Genomic DNA, 16,435 nt, shown 5'->3' with positions numbered 1-16,435 from the left:
AGTAATTGCCCCGTGTGAGAAAGGACTATCACTCCCCCCAGGCAACCCCTCACCCGGCCCCATGAGGTCAGCCTCACTGCTGGGCAGTCCCTTCCCTCTCTGCTGGAGCCGGGTCTTTGGTAAGCTTCCACTGAAGTGATCACCTAGAAACCTGAAAGCAGAACAGCTCGGCCTCACCAGTGACATTCCCCATATCTTGCCTATGGGGAAGCAAGAGTTGGGTAAGAGAGAAAACTGTGGCAGCAAGTACATCTGGGTTATAACCCTAACTCTGACCCTTACAAGGTGGTAACCTTGGCCAAGTTGCTTAAAGCCTCTAAGTCTCACTTCCACCATCAACAAAATGGGGATGATGCTATCTATTGCATAGGATTGGGGGGTGAGTTCAGTGAAGTGATATCTACAAATGGCCCAGCACAGAGCTTAATTTATAAGCAGGCAATATCTAAAATTGCACGGCATTACAACTAACTCGCTGATCTTTGGCCAGTCGCTTTACCTGTTCAGACTTTAACTCTCTTTTCGACAAAATTAACTCCTGCCACGCCTGCTAATTGCTAGTTATTAATAGACATGTCTCTCCTACTAGAATGTAAGCAACTTGAGAGTACAGAAATCTTTATTCATTACTATGCTTTGCATATAGTAGAAGCTCAGTGCTGGGTGAAGGTATGAATGGATAATCAGAAGGGATTTCAGATGTGAAATCCCCTTGCACAAGTTTTAACAAAGAATCATAGCAATTGTGATTCTTTGTTTCTGACAAGAATGAATAAGTACAATCATTTAAATCTCAATAGCAAAAGGCCTCGGAGAAAAACCAACAAACCTAAAGTGCCTAAATTCCTTGGGACTACAATGTTTTAGGTGTCTTACAAAGAACTAAGATTGGGAGAACAAGTTCAACCAGGCTTTATGCTTCTAAGGTCTTAGAAAATAAATGATCTGAGCTGCCATTTCTTATCATCTGTTAAATGAAATTAATAAACCTTACTTTACCATAAATATAGGGAAATGGTAAAGAAAGGCACAAAGTAGATGCTCAATAAATGTTGGTTGGTTGGTTGGTTGATTGGTTGGTTGAATGAATGGATGGATGGATGGGAGAAGAAAATAGTTGGAAAAAGGATGAAGGAACAAATAGCTGGAGAATAGATGAAGGGATGGATGAAATAATGAATAAATAAACAAATGGTTCCTTGATCAATGGATGGATGTAGGGTAGATGGATGGATGGATGGATGGATGAGTGACTACGTAGTGGATGGATAAATAAATGAATAGAGGAATAGATGATGAGTTAATGGATGGATGGGTGGATGTGTCGGTCAAGTTCGTAGCACGCATGAGGTACTGTGCCTATGAAGAATGACTACGACTGCATAATAAATGCACCTAAACTGGTCAACTTGGGGTAGGTGTTGCAATTAGAAGCCCTAGATTTCTCACTCAAGAAACACTTATTCTCCTTGTTTCTCTGCCTCCCTTCCCGAGGGAAACTTGCTTCCAGGAAAGCTGCTCATTAATGTAGCATCAAACTCCTTCAGTGAGTTTGTTCACCCGAAAATAAAACTGGGCAGTACTAGTGGACATATGTCTTGAACTATGTTCTCTCTCACGCATCACTGTGGCACTGGGATGGAGCAATGTAAACAGCTTGTCAAGAACTTCCTTGTTTCCCTACGGTGCTCCTAATTTTTCTGATCTTTCCTTCCTACACCAGGAGATTGGCAGAGCAGGCATTCCCAACAAGAGCTAGTAAGAGTTACCAGCACAGGATTCAAATCGCATCTCTGACATCACCTAGCTGTGTGAGCTTAGACAAGTTACTTACCTCTCTGATCCTTAATTTTCCCATCTACAAAATGGAAATTGTCATAATATCTAACTACCTTAAAGAATGGTTCAGTGGATTAAGTGATATACTGCAGATAAAGCATTTTGCTCAGTGATTGGCATATAGTAAGTACTCAGAAACTATGATTAGGAACTATTATTAAAACTTTGAAAGGTGAAGAAGTTGAAACACTGACATTCATGAGGTCACTGAGGCAGAGAAGTAAACCCTGGGAGTCAGGAGACCTGGGTTCTGATTCACTATTTGACTTTGGGCAGGTAGGTACCTTTTCCTCTCTGAGCCTTTCTTTCTCTACCTGTATAATAGGGAATGACCCATGAGCTCTGAGATTTAGGGGTATAATCGCAGTGTCTTTTTGCCCTCCCCCTCTACCAAACTGATTCTCTTTTGAACATGAGCCTTCGTGTCCAAGGGCAATCATTCCTAATAGGTAAAACCAGGAATCAGCAATTGTTCAAGTTAGAGATTTCTGTCACCCTGATACAGATGAGGCTCAGGGTAGCAAAGTGACTTGCTCAAAATCACACAGCTAATAGATGGTGGGATAGGATTCCAACCCAAGCTTATCAACCACAGAGCCAGAACTCACCCAACTATGCAACACCTCTCCCTTGGCACGTGTCATAGCCGCGTTTGCTTGGTGAACGGGAGGTGATGCCTTCCTTAGGGCTGGATGAGCAGGGTGGGTGGAGGAGCATATGCTGAGCACCCAGTTTCCACGGAGAGGGAGGCAACAGGGTCTTCGGGACCAGAGCGGGGACAGCAAACACCAGCTGGCCCTGACGGCACCGAGCCCAAGCGACGAGATGGGAAACATCAGGAACATCTAGGAGCACGCAGACCACAGTCCCCAGTTCCTGCATTCACACTACCACCGGGGATGGTTTGAGAGTTGATCTGCTAAAGGGCCATAAATGCTATCGGTCCAGGGTGGAACAGCCAGCGTTTTGGGGTGTGGATGAGTACAGGCAGTGGATGGCAATCATATTAGCCCTTTTCCTCTTCCCTGGAACCCACTGACGCTCTACAAGGAACCCACTGTCTCTGGCATTGATTGCTTGTGAGGCCTTAGGCAAGTTACTTAACTACTCTGGGCTGGATTCCTTCCATAAAAGGAAGTTAGGGAGGGTGGGATGAAAAGACTCTGAAGGCCACCCCTAACTCTCCTAGTGGCAAGATGTCCTTTCTTGGGGGAGCGGGGTGGTCATACATAACCTCCCCCATGGAAGGAAGGTTTCCAGACTCATGCTCCTCCCACTGTAGTTTGGGGCCTGTTTCCCCTCAATCAGGCCCCTGCAATGATGGGGTAAATTTCTTCCTAAGGCTCCTGAGCTCTGAGTCCCCCTTGCTGTTTTGGGGTCCTACTCCAATGTCTCCCTCCTCCCTTGGCCATTAAAAGGGATGTCACTCTAAGGGATGTCTCCACTTAGGAAAAGGAGCATACACAGGGGCAGCCGTATGAGGCATGAGGCTGGTACACTTTAGTGTAGAGAAAGAAGGGGGCTTTAATGGGGGTAACACCGGCAATGCAGGCTGGTCAATGACCAGAGGTGGTCATACCTTTCCTCCCCTTGCCTGGTGGATCCATGCTCAGTGCACAAGCTCCTGGGGTCACACGTTTTGTCTGCAGTGGGATGGGGACACTGAACTTGGAGTCAAGAGACCCGGGGTTTATTCTGGGTCTTTATAAGACCTTGAGCCTCAGTTTCTTCTTCTGCAAAACGGACATAAAACTGGCACTTAACTGTTGTGAGAATCAAATGAGATCAACAGCAATAGTTAAACCACCACCACCACCACAATAATGTATCATGATTTCATGGTGTGACTTTTGGCAAGTCACTTCATATCTCTGAGCCTCATTTGTCCTATCTGTAAAATGGGCATACATTAATTTTTCTGCCTTCTTCTCCAAGGAACTCTGAGCAGTGCGGTGTCTTAGAACTGGGTGTCAGGTGGGCCATAAGTCAGCTACACCTCTGGCATTAACATTCTGATGCTCCACGAAGTGCCCTGTGTACTCTCTGTGCCCCTGTCTCCCCATCTACAAAATAAAGAGGCTGTATTCGAGTCCCTCAAATGTCCCCTCTGGCCCTCCCGTTCTGACTGCCGACGAAATGCCTCAGTGAGCTGACACTGGCTAATAAGGAGCTGATCACTGGGATGTGCTATTGTGGTGATGGTTTCCTGCTAGAAAAAACTGTCCACACGGTAAAGAGCTGCCCCGAGCCTACCTGCCCTCTATGGGAGTGGGCTGGGCCCCAGAATCACCTGCCACTTGGCCTTGGAAGGGAGGCTGGACAGGGCAGCTGGCCAAAGAAAAGCCTCCTTAGTGGCCGAAAGCTCTGAAATATGATCCCGGGAACAGCCAGGCTGAGTACAGATGGGCATCTCATCAGGATCCCCAGACCAGGCTTTGGGCAGCATATGCCACAAGAGGTCTTTCTGGGGCAGGATGCCATATCTCACAGCGAGGGGCCGGGGGCAGGAGAGAGCAGTGTCTGATCTCCTGATCACAGCAGAGAAGCTCACACACAAACCTTGATGTTGGGCAAACACCACTTCACTGAACCCAGAGCTCACCCAGGCTGACTCAGGCTACGTAAGGGCCTTGGACAAATCCTTCCCCTTCTGTGGGTCTCAGTCTCCCTACCTGCAAAATGAGGAGCCGAATTACACGAGCAGGCCCTAGAGATCTTTTGATCTCTTATCTCTTATCTCTCTCAGTAAGAAGTTTTGAGAATGAAACCTTCGTATAAGTGTATTTATAAATTTTATCTGTACAGTCGTTCGACACATTATAAATATTATAAAACATATCCCTCCGTCCTCCACGTGTAAAATGAGGAGACTGGATAATCTCCTAAAGGTCCCTTTAGCTCTCAAATTCTGACGATGTATGTCTGTAGGTCTCTGAGTTTCCTCATCTGTACCATGCACTTATATCTGCATACCCTCAATCATTCATTCAACAAACATCTAAAGAAAATGGGCCAACCATGGGCCACTGTTCTAGGTGCCGAGATACAGCAAGGAATGAGACAGACATGGTCTCCACCCTCAGTAGTTCAAAGGGTTCTCCTGTGAATCAAAGGAAACACTGCTGTTTTTGAAAATTGGAAATACCACGTGGTTCAGACTATTAGGTATGAGAATGATTTGATGAGGTGAAATTGCTACAATTCATGCATTCAACCACCATTTGTTTGGCCCCCTGCTATGCATCAAGTGAAAGAGGTAAACCAACGAGCAAACTGACACAGTCCGCATCCTCATGATGCTTTCGGTCTATTAAAAGAGGTACACTTTAACCAAAGATCCCGTAAGTCAGTGTAAAATTACAAACGTGTTGAGAACCAAGAGAGGTACTACAGTGATGAGAAAGTCTGTAACGCCAGGTGTGACCTAGTCTAGAGCATTGTGGGAGGATTCCCTAAGGAGATGACATTGGAGTTGAGATCTGAAAGCGGAGTAGGTGTGAATTAGGCACCAAGGGAGAGGGACAGCTTTCCTGGCATCATGTGCAAAGGCCCGGCGGCAGGAAGGGCATGGAAAATTTGAGTGACTGAAAGGAGGAACGGGATGCAGCTGGAGCAGATGGAGTGAGGAGCAGCATTTTAGAAGTGATCTTGGGGGAGGTGGCCAGGGGCTGCACCATGGCAGGGAGTCACCAAGGCCTAAAGTTCTGCAAACCAAGGGACAGTGATGCAGGGCTTTAGATGAGGGTAGGGAGGGTGTATATGGTCTGAATTACTTTTCAAAGAGGTTCTTCTAGCTCGACATGGGGATGGGTAAGAAGGGTAAGGACAGAGGAAGACAGTGTTACTGACAGTGGTGTGAGATGCGATTATAACAATGGCAATTGCCTAAGCTGACTGGACGTAAAATAAGATGATTAAAACAAAACAAAAACACCCATGACCTTAAAATCCAAGCCACAGTGACAGGATGTATAGCAGGTAGAGAAGAACGTACTTGCCATTGAGCAGACCTGATTTCAGATCCTGGTTTCATACTTACAAACTATGTGACCTTGGACAAGCCACACTTCACCTCTCTGGTCTCAGCTTTTCCTTTTCTGCAAAGTGTACTAGACTATAAACTTCTCAGTTAAGAGCTCTGGGTTTTTATTCCAATTATGACTCACCAGCCATGTTCCCATGAGCAGGTCACTTCTACTCTCTGAGCCTCAGTTTCCTCATCTGTAAAACTGGGTCTTAAAAATACCTCTCTCTTAAAGTTACTGTGAGGATGGAATCAGACAACAGATGAAACGTGTTTGGCACAGGGCTGGGCACATAATAACGTAAGGAGCTCGGCACACACATTCCCACCGTGAGCGAGCGCGCACACACACTATGAATACACACGCGTCAGGCCCAGATGGCACCTCTCTTCCCGTAGGAGTGGTAACTGTCTTGTAAAATTCCAGCTCACTTGCCTAAGCTTAACTTTTAATGAAGCCAGAGAACAGTGATCCGCTGGTGTTTCTGCTCAGCGAACCTGTCAGCGGGATGTAAGCCCAGGGAATTCGGCAACTAAGGGATTCTCCTGATGAGAAACATTTGCGTCCAGAGGATCTTAATATTTGTTTGCAACAGACACATGCAGACGTGAATTACTTAATGACTGTTTTAGGGTTCGGCATTGTTCCTGGATTTGGTTTGGCTTTGTCTCTATGACATCTTAATTCTGTGTTTTATTTCTCAGAGCTCTACATACAGGCTGTGACATATGGGAGCTCCCTCAGCAAAATCTCCAGTGGAGATGGGGGAGGGAAGTAGAGAGAGAGAGAGAGAGAGAGAGAGAGAGAGAGAGGGAGAGAGGGAGAGAGAGGGAGAGAGAGAGCGCGCGAGCGCAGACTGTAGCTTCAAGGGTGTGTGGCAAAGGGGGCTGTGAGGTGAGAGGGATAGTATAGATTTGCACCCATGGATATGAGAGATACACCAAACCCTCACCGTCATGGGAACAAGATTTGCCACTGCTATTTGGAAGTCTAAACAGTGTCTTTTTCAATTCCCTAATCCGATTGATCACAATCAGAACGATGTGTAAATTTCATGTTTTGTCCATAACGCATGGAGGGGCCCAGCTAAGCTTCTGCCTCTGCTGTTCAGTCATCCCTGGTTGCACTAGAGTCAGGAGAGAGGAGTCAAGAGAAGCAGGTCAGACCAGGGACCCTGACTGAGAGGGCAGGAGCACCCCTGCGACCCCCCCATCCCCCCAGCCTCGGAGCTGAGGACCTGGGACGTCCTGAGATGTCTTACACGGCCCTGCTTGATCTGTTTCCTGCCTGTGTCTAGGGAGTCAGCTCCTGTCAGTCTCCCCCTCACCCATTCTGCTCCAGCCACACTGACTTCCTTGCTATTTCTCAAAAACATCAAGCATGCTTCCACCTCGGGGCCTTTGCACATGCTGTTCCCTCAAACACTTTCCCCCCAGTAATCCTCATGGCTGGCTCCCCCCGCTTCTCCAGGTCCCTGGCCACTCCATCCAATAAAGCCATCCCCACCCTCACCCTCTAGCCTTTTGCTCGGCTTCATTCTTTTTTAAAGCACTTACTAGCACCTGACCTTATATTATTTATTTGTTTCTTCATTTATTATTTTTCTCCCCCATGAGAGCAGGGGCTTCATGCTGTTCACTGCTATACCAAGTAGGAGCTCAAGAAAATTGTTGAATGAATGAAGTACAGCTTTGGTTTTTAGCCACAGGCAGCTACTTCTTCTTCCTACATTCATTCCCCAGTGGTTTATTTTCTCTTTGACATGTATGGGCTCACTCTGCTCCCCTCAGCGTTGGTGGCTGCTTGAGGAATGCAGACTGGATTTTGTTTTAGCCAGAGCTGGACCATGAAGGACAAGAAACCTAACAGCCCATGCCCGAGTCTGTATCCTTAAGCCACTGACAGGGGAGCTGGGAGATTTATATTATAAGGGCAGTTCCTATCCATAGCCTCCCTTCATTAGCACTGACTAGGACTCCCCACAGATAATGCCCCCTGCAGAGTTTAACCTGCTTTTTCTTCTGGGAAAAGGAAAGCTCTTTCTTGAGACTCTATGGGGAATAAAGGCTGTATTCATTCTGATCATTCCTTGCATTTGTAGGTAAAATTGATGAAGAAAAAGAATCATTCCCATTTTACAGATGAGAAAACTAAGGATTACTGTATGATAATAAGCAAGGGACTCCAGGCCTCACTGAGGGTCTCTTCTTCCTCTGGTTTTCCACATCCCCCTTTCTTTATTCCTACCTACATTTATAGTACTTAAGATGATCTGCCTCAGTCATACACACTCCTGTTTATGTCTCCCTTTGCTGCTAAATTCCGAGGCCCTCAAATGGAAAGATTGCATTTCACTCATCTTTTCCTCCCTGATGGGCCTGACACGTAGTAATAATAAAAATGGTCATTTATTATTAATAGTAAGAGCTAACATTGATGGAGCCCTCACTGTGTGTCAAACAGTGCTTTCCATACATTAGTTCATTCAGTCCTCCCAACAGCTCTTGGAGGTGGCTGCTATTATTAGTCCCATTTTATGGATGAGGAAACTGATATTGAGAAGGTCAAGTTGCTTGCCAAAAGCCATGGAGCCAGTGAGCGTCTGTAAACAGTAAAAGGAAACATTTCCTGCGATTAGTTTGCCTTCAGGTCCTGTCGGATTTTTAAAACAGCTCTGTACAAATGTCCAGTGGCTCTTTTAGGCAACTGTAATGAGAATTATCTCACTACAACTCCGTGAGATGAATATTTCACCGATGGGGAAACTGAAGCGTAGAGAGGTGAAGTGACTAACAGATTCCAGAGCGAGGAAGTAGCCCAGCAGAATGTCAGCCTGGGTCCATCTGACTTCAGAGCCCAAGCTCGTCACCGTTCTACCTCTTCCACCCCAGAAATATTCTCTCGCACCACAGAGAAAGTCTTAGTGACAAGCAATTACAGAACTCCGGTTTTGTCAAGCCCCTGCGAACTCTTCCACCTTGCAGGAAGGTAAATCCAGCCATTCTGAAAGGAAGGATGTTTTAAAAAATGTACTGTGCCCCTGTGGGATGACTGAGCTGCCCATGGGGCAGAAGGCACCTGACCCAGGCTTCCAGCCTCATTTACAGGAGTTAGGCTTTTAGGGATGTCGCCCCATTTTGGTGGCCTGGAGTCGGGGTGGAGTTAACGGAGACTGACACGGGCCTGGAAAGCACTTCCAAGTGACATTAAGTTCAACCTCCTGCCCCGGGACCAGCCGACATGTCCACTCACCCAGCCCCACAGACATCTGTATCTAGAGAGCTTCGTTCTGACACTAGTGAGAGTCACATCTATCTGCAGTGTGTGTGTCTCCCCATCTCCCGGGCTGCACTGAGCAGCATCCTCAGATCGCCAGGACCGGGGTGGGGCTGGGAGAGGGCTAATCTGATGCTGGATTTGGACCATGTGTACTCATTCAATTAATGCATCCAACTTTCATTGAACATCTACCGCAGCTCGGGTCTCTAAGACAGCACAGTTGCCAAGTGAACACGGCAGAATCAGAAACGATCCCCTCATTGACCCTGTACACCATTCAACCAATTTCACCTTTCAGAAGGAGAAAGGTTTGACCCAAACAATAACACTCCCTTTCCAGAGAAAATGTTCATTCATCGCCAGGGCAAGCATTTTCCCTGACCCTCGTCTCTTGGCTCTTAACCACAGGACATCGCCTCCCAACAGCCCCTCACTCTGCTCCTAAAGACAGAGTCAGCACAAATGTGCTAACTGATCTCTTGGCACGAAGGGGAGACTTGAATTAAATGGTTCAAAGGCATTTTCCCTGCCTTACAATTTGGCCATCTTTCCCTTTATGCAGTAAAATCTCCAATAGTTTGGAATTTATGATCCTTTAGACAGGGACTGGGCTGAAGTCTGCTTCTGGACTATTCTGCATGGAAAGGATTTTCGAAGAAAATTAATAGCTTGCCCAAAGAATGGTAAAGGGAATGCATAGTCTACTTAAGGGGGCCACCTCTCTAGCCCTTTACAAACACTCCTGTATCTACAAACAACTGATATACTAATTACAAATGATAGTTACGTGTTCATTAAATCCTCCACTACTCTTTGTTGATATGAATATTACAGTTTGAGTTGGCCTCCAACACTAGGTTTCCCACTTAGAGCCTAAACTTCTTGGGTGAAAACTTTTCTGGACAAAGCAATTAAAAAAGAGAATTACTTAATGCCAGGAAAACGACTATACTTCTTCAGCAGGAACAAAAGAGGGGGTCTCGTACACTCCAAGTATCTTATTGATTCATGCTGGCTCTCTTCCAGCTGGTACAGGGTGAGGTTTGCCTGGGATAGTCCCCATTAGAGCTTCCATCCTGGAATAACCACCCACAGGCAACCCTTTTCACTCTTGATATGAACTACAAATTACATAGTCACTCTAGAGTTGATGGGCTAGGGATTAAAACTATGGTTTTCAAGGAATTTGAGCCTTGGCTAGACTGGCAGTGCTTGGTCATCCCTATACAAAACAGAATAATATTCCGTGAGGATGTTGTACCAATCCATTCTGAATCCAGACAATTCTTCACCAGCCCTCCACCCCCTAACTGAAAGCATCAGATCAGAAAGCAGCTAACCTTCCCTCAGGGAAGGAAATATAGGACCTTAGGGAGGAAAATATGGGACTGCTCTCATCCCACCCACCGCACCTCAAGTGCTGTTGCCTGTCAGGAGCTGAAATCTCACAATTTTTATGGTCAGCATTATTAGGGGGAGAAATGGGTAGGCAGGAAAAACACAATACTGGAAGGAACTGTAGATTTCCTTTGGCCATTATAGCTCTGAGCTGTTTGTTTTAGAGGCAGTGTGCATTAAACAATCACTCTGCCCCTCGAACTGTGGGAAGTGCGTTACCTGACTCAATCCTCCTAAGTCACTGCCTGAGGCAGCTATGATTACTGTTTCCGTTTTCAAGCTGACAAAAGAGGCTCAGCAAGGTAGAGCCACCTGCCTAAGGCACTCCGATAAACGGTAGGACCAGGTATTTGGGGTTCGGTGAAGCTCAGCTCTGAGCCCTTAAGCACCGCCTCCCACACTGCTACACTGTTCCGACATTTGAGTCAGACATCTGCTCGCAACTTGATACATTATAAAGATATTGCCTCACCAAGTATGCCTCACAGAGGGGGAGAGGGAGGGACCAGAGGATGCTTTGCTTGGAGTAAGGTTGTATGATGTATGCATAGTGCTATGAAATCAACGAATTGAATGTAAGCTTCTATCCTGGTACTAAATTATCCTCCGAAACAGACTTAAAATATTCTGGGGAAGTTCACTCAGGGGGTAGTAGCGCTCATCCATAAACAAATATTAAAGTGTGTAACCAACAGGACTGGCTGGTGGTTCACCCTCCCCCTCCCCCATCTCCCTGTAGACAGCTACTTGGGCAGATCCGCTGACTGTGAGCTGGGCCTCATTCATGGAACTAGACAACATTTCTGATGAGACCAAATCCCCAGACTGCCTGTAGAGGAAGCTGCTGGGGCCCAGCTGATGCTAAGCTCATGCCTCTGTCCCTTTCCTTCCTAAGAACTCTGCTTTAGAAACATGGTACTTTCACCCTTAAGTAAGTATAGAACCTTAAAAAGGAGGTAGAAACTGACCATCGCTGGATGTGGCTGGCGTGGGTGAAAATGTGGATGTTTCAGGCTTTACAGCCAGTCTGTTAAAAGACAGCTCCAACCCAGCCCCTCCTGAAGACTTAAACACAATGTTTCCTGCTCACTCTCCACCCCAAACCAAGAGTAACAGCTATAAAACTGGAATCTGTTCTACAGAGAGGCCACGCCTGTTACGGAAGTATTAAAGAGGATCCTTTCAGCACGACATAAATTAGGGACTAAATGCTCAGACTTCCACCTCGGGAGTGGTTTTCAGGGGGAAGGAGACTCAGGACGTTAAAAGACACCAGGAGTGAAATGATGCCTGGGTGGGGAGGGCTGGCTATTATAAGAGTCTCATATGGATTAAATCAGGATTTGCACAAAGCTGCAGAAGCATGCGGGGTGGGAGACCTTGTGAGCAATTCATATGACTGAGAGTATGACCAGGAAAAAACGCATGACAGTAACAGACTGACAGGCAAAAGGTGAAGTTACCAAGCAAGGTGGACATCAGGTATGCTTATCTGAATTAAAATACCACCAGGAATCTGCTCTCCTCTCCCTGCACCCCTGAAATGCACGGAATACTCGGGACCAACGGCCACGCTTCTAGTTTCCAATGAAATTTCCTCTAGTCCCTTCTACAAGGGCATATTCTTTGGCCAACGCAGCACCTGATTTGCCAACAGGAGGTGCACTCCAAAGGTGGAATGGATGGCAGAAACCCAGGAAGACAAAACCACTGATGTCAAAGCTCCCTACAAAGAACCTCCTTCCAAGCAGAGCAACATTGGCTTTTGGTGGCATTCGGTATTATTGTTCCCCTTCTCCAGCCCGTGTCAGAGGACGTCCCCTCATCCCAGCCACAAATACTGGCTGCTGCTGCCGCCACTTGCAGCCTGCTACCTCCTGCTACAGCCTGCTGACCCGTCATCTTTCTAGCATACCCGTTCCCAACACGGGGTACCCGTTTTTCCAAAGACCTGTACGAGCCAGGTCTCTAGCAGACTATGAAAAGTTCTCCAGTCTGGGTTTGATTCTTAAAATATAACTCCCCCAACGGTCCTCCACCCCACACCCACTGGAAAGTTCAGAGGCAGCTGTGCCACAACAGGCATTCTGTCCGAAGCACTTTCCCAGACATGTTTTCGACCTACTCCCTAATGTAGCCTGCCAGGATTAAGAAATCCTCCAAGTGGTCTCCCCTGGTCCACTTCTTTCTTTTTCTCCCACCCAACCACTCATCCAACACCAGCAAAAGAAGAGTTTTCATTCAGCCTTGATTTTCCCTGACGGAGGGCACAGCCTTCTTCCTTTCATTCTCGAACTCCTCTAAATTGAATGATTTATGAAAACAATTGGGTCTTCTCTGTATTGGAATGCTTCTGTTTCCCCCAACCTCCTCTCAGTTTCACCCCACATCTTCTTCTCCCTCTTTCTGCCTTTCTTTCATTTCTTCCCTCATCCCCCCTCCATCACACTATTTCTATACCACCACCCAAGGATCAGTTCTTATGCCTGAGTTCAAAGCAATCAGTTTCTTTTTGAAAAACCAAATAAAACTCTTCTGAGACCATCTTCACGATCTTGGAAGGCTCCTCCCTGACTCTTGAGCTCAGACTCCTGGTTCTGGGTGCTGCAGACCAGATAATTCAGCAGCAGCAGCCAGAAAGGCGTGGAGGAGGGTGCTGTTTAGGGTGTATTTGAGGGAACAGCATATGGGCTTTTGTCAAAACAGTCAGAGCTCACTAGTTTCTGAGCTGAGCATGGAAATGTGCCGCTGTCTCTGAACAAGGCTTGAGCTAGTTCAACCCTCATCTCTTCTTGTACAACACCCCTAACTGCCTCGAACCCACCGTTCCTTCACCCCCTGTCCTCGGAGCCCTGGGATACCAAGAAAAGTTTCTCAGTCATCTCCCACCTCCACCGCCCACCCAAAGACAGCAAAACCTTTCAAACCGCAGCTGCCAGGTCAGCCGGTTGAGCGTTGCTCCCCTTAAAGACTCTCCGTCCCTTCCCACCAGCTGCCACCTCACACAAGCAATTCGTTCTCCCATGTTCCAGTGGGAGATACAGAGTAGTGACGGGAAAAGACAGGCGCTCTGGCCCAGCTGCCTGCCTCCACCCCGCAGGGCTCTGGGGCACAGGCCAGAAAGGGGGACCATCAGGGTCTCCCCTCTTAAGCAGGAGGTCATTACCTTGGCAGCGGCTTGCGGGCCGTGATACTGGCGACAATGATGCTCTCGGGACGCGGGGTGGCCACGGCTTTAAAGGTTCCTCGCCAGAACTTCTCAAAAAGCTGTTTCTCTCCTTGTTGAACGCTCGCCATGGCCAACCAAAAGGGCCCGGGGCTCCCGGGCGCTGTCCGGAGTGCTGAAACGAGGATTCCGAACGGGGGCACACCCGGCCCCGCTCTCCGTGTGAAATCGAGAGGGGTGGGGTGGGAGAGACAGGGGTTCAGGGCGGGGGATGGGCGCCTCAGCCCGGGCCGGCAGGGGAGGAAGAAGGCTTGTCCGCCGGTTCTCTTCGCCTTCTGGGTCGGCTCTGGGCTGCGCTCTGAGCTTGCAGAGCCTCCGCGCCCCAGGAAGGGAAGGTTGGGCTGGCTTTCTCGGCAGCGCCGGAGAGAAGAGGCGACGGGGTCGTCCGTGTGTGCGTGCGCGTGTGAGCTCCGGAGCGCCCGGGTTTTGTCTCTCTCACAATGTGACGTTGGAAAAGAAGGCTGGTCGCGCGAGCTGCACTTTCCTCCCCCCTCTCCGCCTCTCCTCCTCCCCACCAACTCCCTCCTCCTCCTTCTCAGCCTCCAGCCGCCATCTGCATAACAAAAGCCCGCAGGTCTAGGGAGGAGAAAGGGCGGGGCGCGCGCCTGTCACCAGGGCCCCGCGGCTACGGAGTTGCAGCGCTGACCCCTGAGAAAAGCACTCGCGGCACCCCGAACTGAACCGGGCGTGAGATCCTGCTTCCCAGCCCCCTCGCCTCCCGCTCCGTCGCGGGCCTTCCCCCTACCCTCTCTTGCGTGCTCTCTGGGCCCGTCGCCTCCCTTCCCAACCCCTTCGCGAGTCTTGAAGAAGATCCTCTATCAAGGGAGAAAAAAAACTTAATCTATCCGCCCCCGCCAACCTGCCCCGCCCCTCCGCCACCGCCTCACTTCTGGGAGGGGCTGTCTACAGCAGCAAGGGGACGGGGGGCGTCTTCTGAATTCCTCTTTGCGCCTGGGTGCTGCGAGATCCCCACCACCCAGAAAGTGCCATTTGATGGACCATCCGTCAACAATTCGGCCTCTCGCCATCTGCCGAGCCGGCCCCGCCCGCAGAGGGGTGCAGCGTTACATCTGTGCACGCGGCTCTAAGGGCTATCTCTTTTGTGCCTCACTGCCAGCCAGCCGAACGTCCTGCTGCCAAACCCATCCAAAGGAAAGAGTGCCCCCGCCCCACCCGACCCCATCCACTCCTGCGGAGCTCTGCTGCAGCCACTTTTCCTTAAGACAGCTTGTCTCGGGAGAGGAGTCCGTTTTGGAAAGGAGAGTTTTGGGGGGTGGGTTTTGAGGGGGACATTGGAGGATTATAGGGGGATACTCTTCTGTCTGTCTCCCCATCTGCTACCCCTTCCCAGTCCAACCCTAATCCCAGAAAGTGGAAGTTTAGAATCACAATAAAACCTAGATGCAGAGGGTCTGGGCAGAATTTCTCTCCTTCACGCCCAGGGTTTTCATTCAGGAAAAGAGACACGGGACCCCTCAGCCCATCTCTCCCTTGGAGTGCTTTAAATCTCAGCAGAGTTGCTACTCCCACTCCCCAGACTTCACATTCCTGGAAGGAGGCTTCGCCAAGTCTTAAAGGCCTCCCAGCACCTGGCACTGGGTCTTGGCCACAGTGGGAATAAACTTCTTGCTGATGGTGATAGCGATGGGGACCAAAGGGACCAGGGCACCAATGTGAACTTCCGAAATTCTCTGAAAGGGAACAGGAGGGGAATAGGAGAGAAAGGGGAGGAGGAAGGCAGAGAGAACTCTGGAGTAACCGAGCATCCTTCCAGAAGTGCATCTACATTTGGATTTTTGGGTATTTGGATATTTGCGTGCCTGCTTGTGTGAGCGCCTGAGAGCACTGCTCGCTCTGCAGTGACCCCTTCTGGTCAACAACTAGAGATGCATTGGCTGGCTTCTTGATGTGGGTTGCCCTGCCAGCAGGTGGAGGTAAGGGCTGGGGAGCTTGGAGGTGAAGGAAAGTGGAGGCTAGGCCCAGATGTGTTCCCTTCTCTCCCTCCTGCCCCAAATTCCCCACTCTCCGATCACTCTCAGGCACTATTTCCCACCCTGAAGTTGCTGTCATTTTAAATGCCATTGAGAACTGGTTCTTTAAGTAGCCTGAGCTATTTGACACCATCCTTAGTCATGACATTGGGGGTCTGAATTGAGTCACACGCAGGGGAGAGGTAGATGGGATCCTACCCCCACCAGATCAATCAACATTTCCCAGCGTGTTCCTGTTCTAAGTTCTTAGAATGTTGATAAAGTTCCCATTTGCACAATATTGTCTCTTTTAAACCTGAATAGCAGCCAGGTAAAGTGGGAAGGGAAGCTGTTGTTATTGCATTTTAAAGGTGAGGAAGTTGAGGTGTAGGATGGTCAAGTGACTTGCCCAAGGTGATTCTATAAGAGCAAAGGAAGTCTGTACAAAATACAGTTGCTGATTTTTCGTGGTGGATAGGGGATCTTGGGATAGCAGGCACCCCAAGGTGGCACACTGTGAAAACTGTCACATACCAAAGGAGCCACATACTGAGAAGCACACAGTATTGAGACTTCTAAGTTGGGAGTCTTGGGTGATAAATTCGGGGCCTCGAAGCCAGACTGCCTGTGTTCAAAATCTCAGCTCGGCTATTTCCTAATTGTGTGATCTTGGAAGAGTGACTTCACTTGTCTGTGCC

General features: G+C 48.5%; 1 protein-coding gene across 2 annotated transcripts in view; it reads right to left on the bottom strand.

Annotated features, from left to right (window-relative positions):
• Nucleotides 1-14,467, bottom strand: part of SRRM4 (serine/arginine repetitive matrix 4) — a 162,230-nt gene extending 147,763 nt beyond the window's left edge. For both annotated transcript variants that reach the window (XM_082416815.1, XM_082416816.1), the window contains exon 1: nt 13,708-14,467. In XM_082416815.1, coding sequence (XP_082272941.1) covers nt 13,708-13,838 — 131 coding nt within the window. In that variant the 5' untranslated portion in view covers nt 13,839-14,467. The remainder of the gene's footprint in view (nt 1-13,707) is intronic.
• Nucleotides 14,468-16,435: the final 1,968 nt, after the last annotated feature.

Source organism: Balaenoptera physalus (genome assembly GCF_965194825.1).
Source record: "Balaenoptera physalus genome assembly, chromosome: 12".
Lineage (NCBI taxonomy): Eukaryota > Metazoa > Chordata > Mammalia > Artiodactyla > Balaenopteridae > Balaenoptera > Balaenoptera physalus.
Note: the sequence above shows the minus strand (reverse complement) of the source record. Positions and strands in the feature narration are given on the sequence as shown.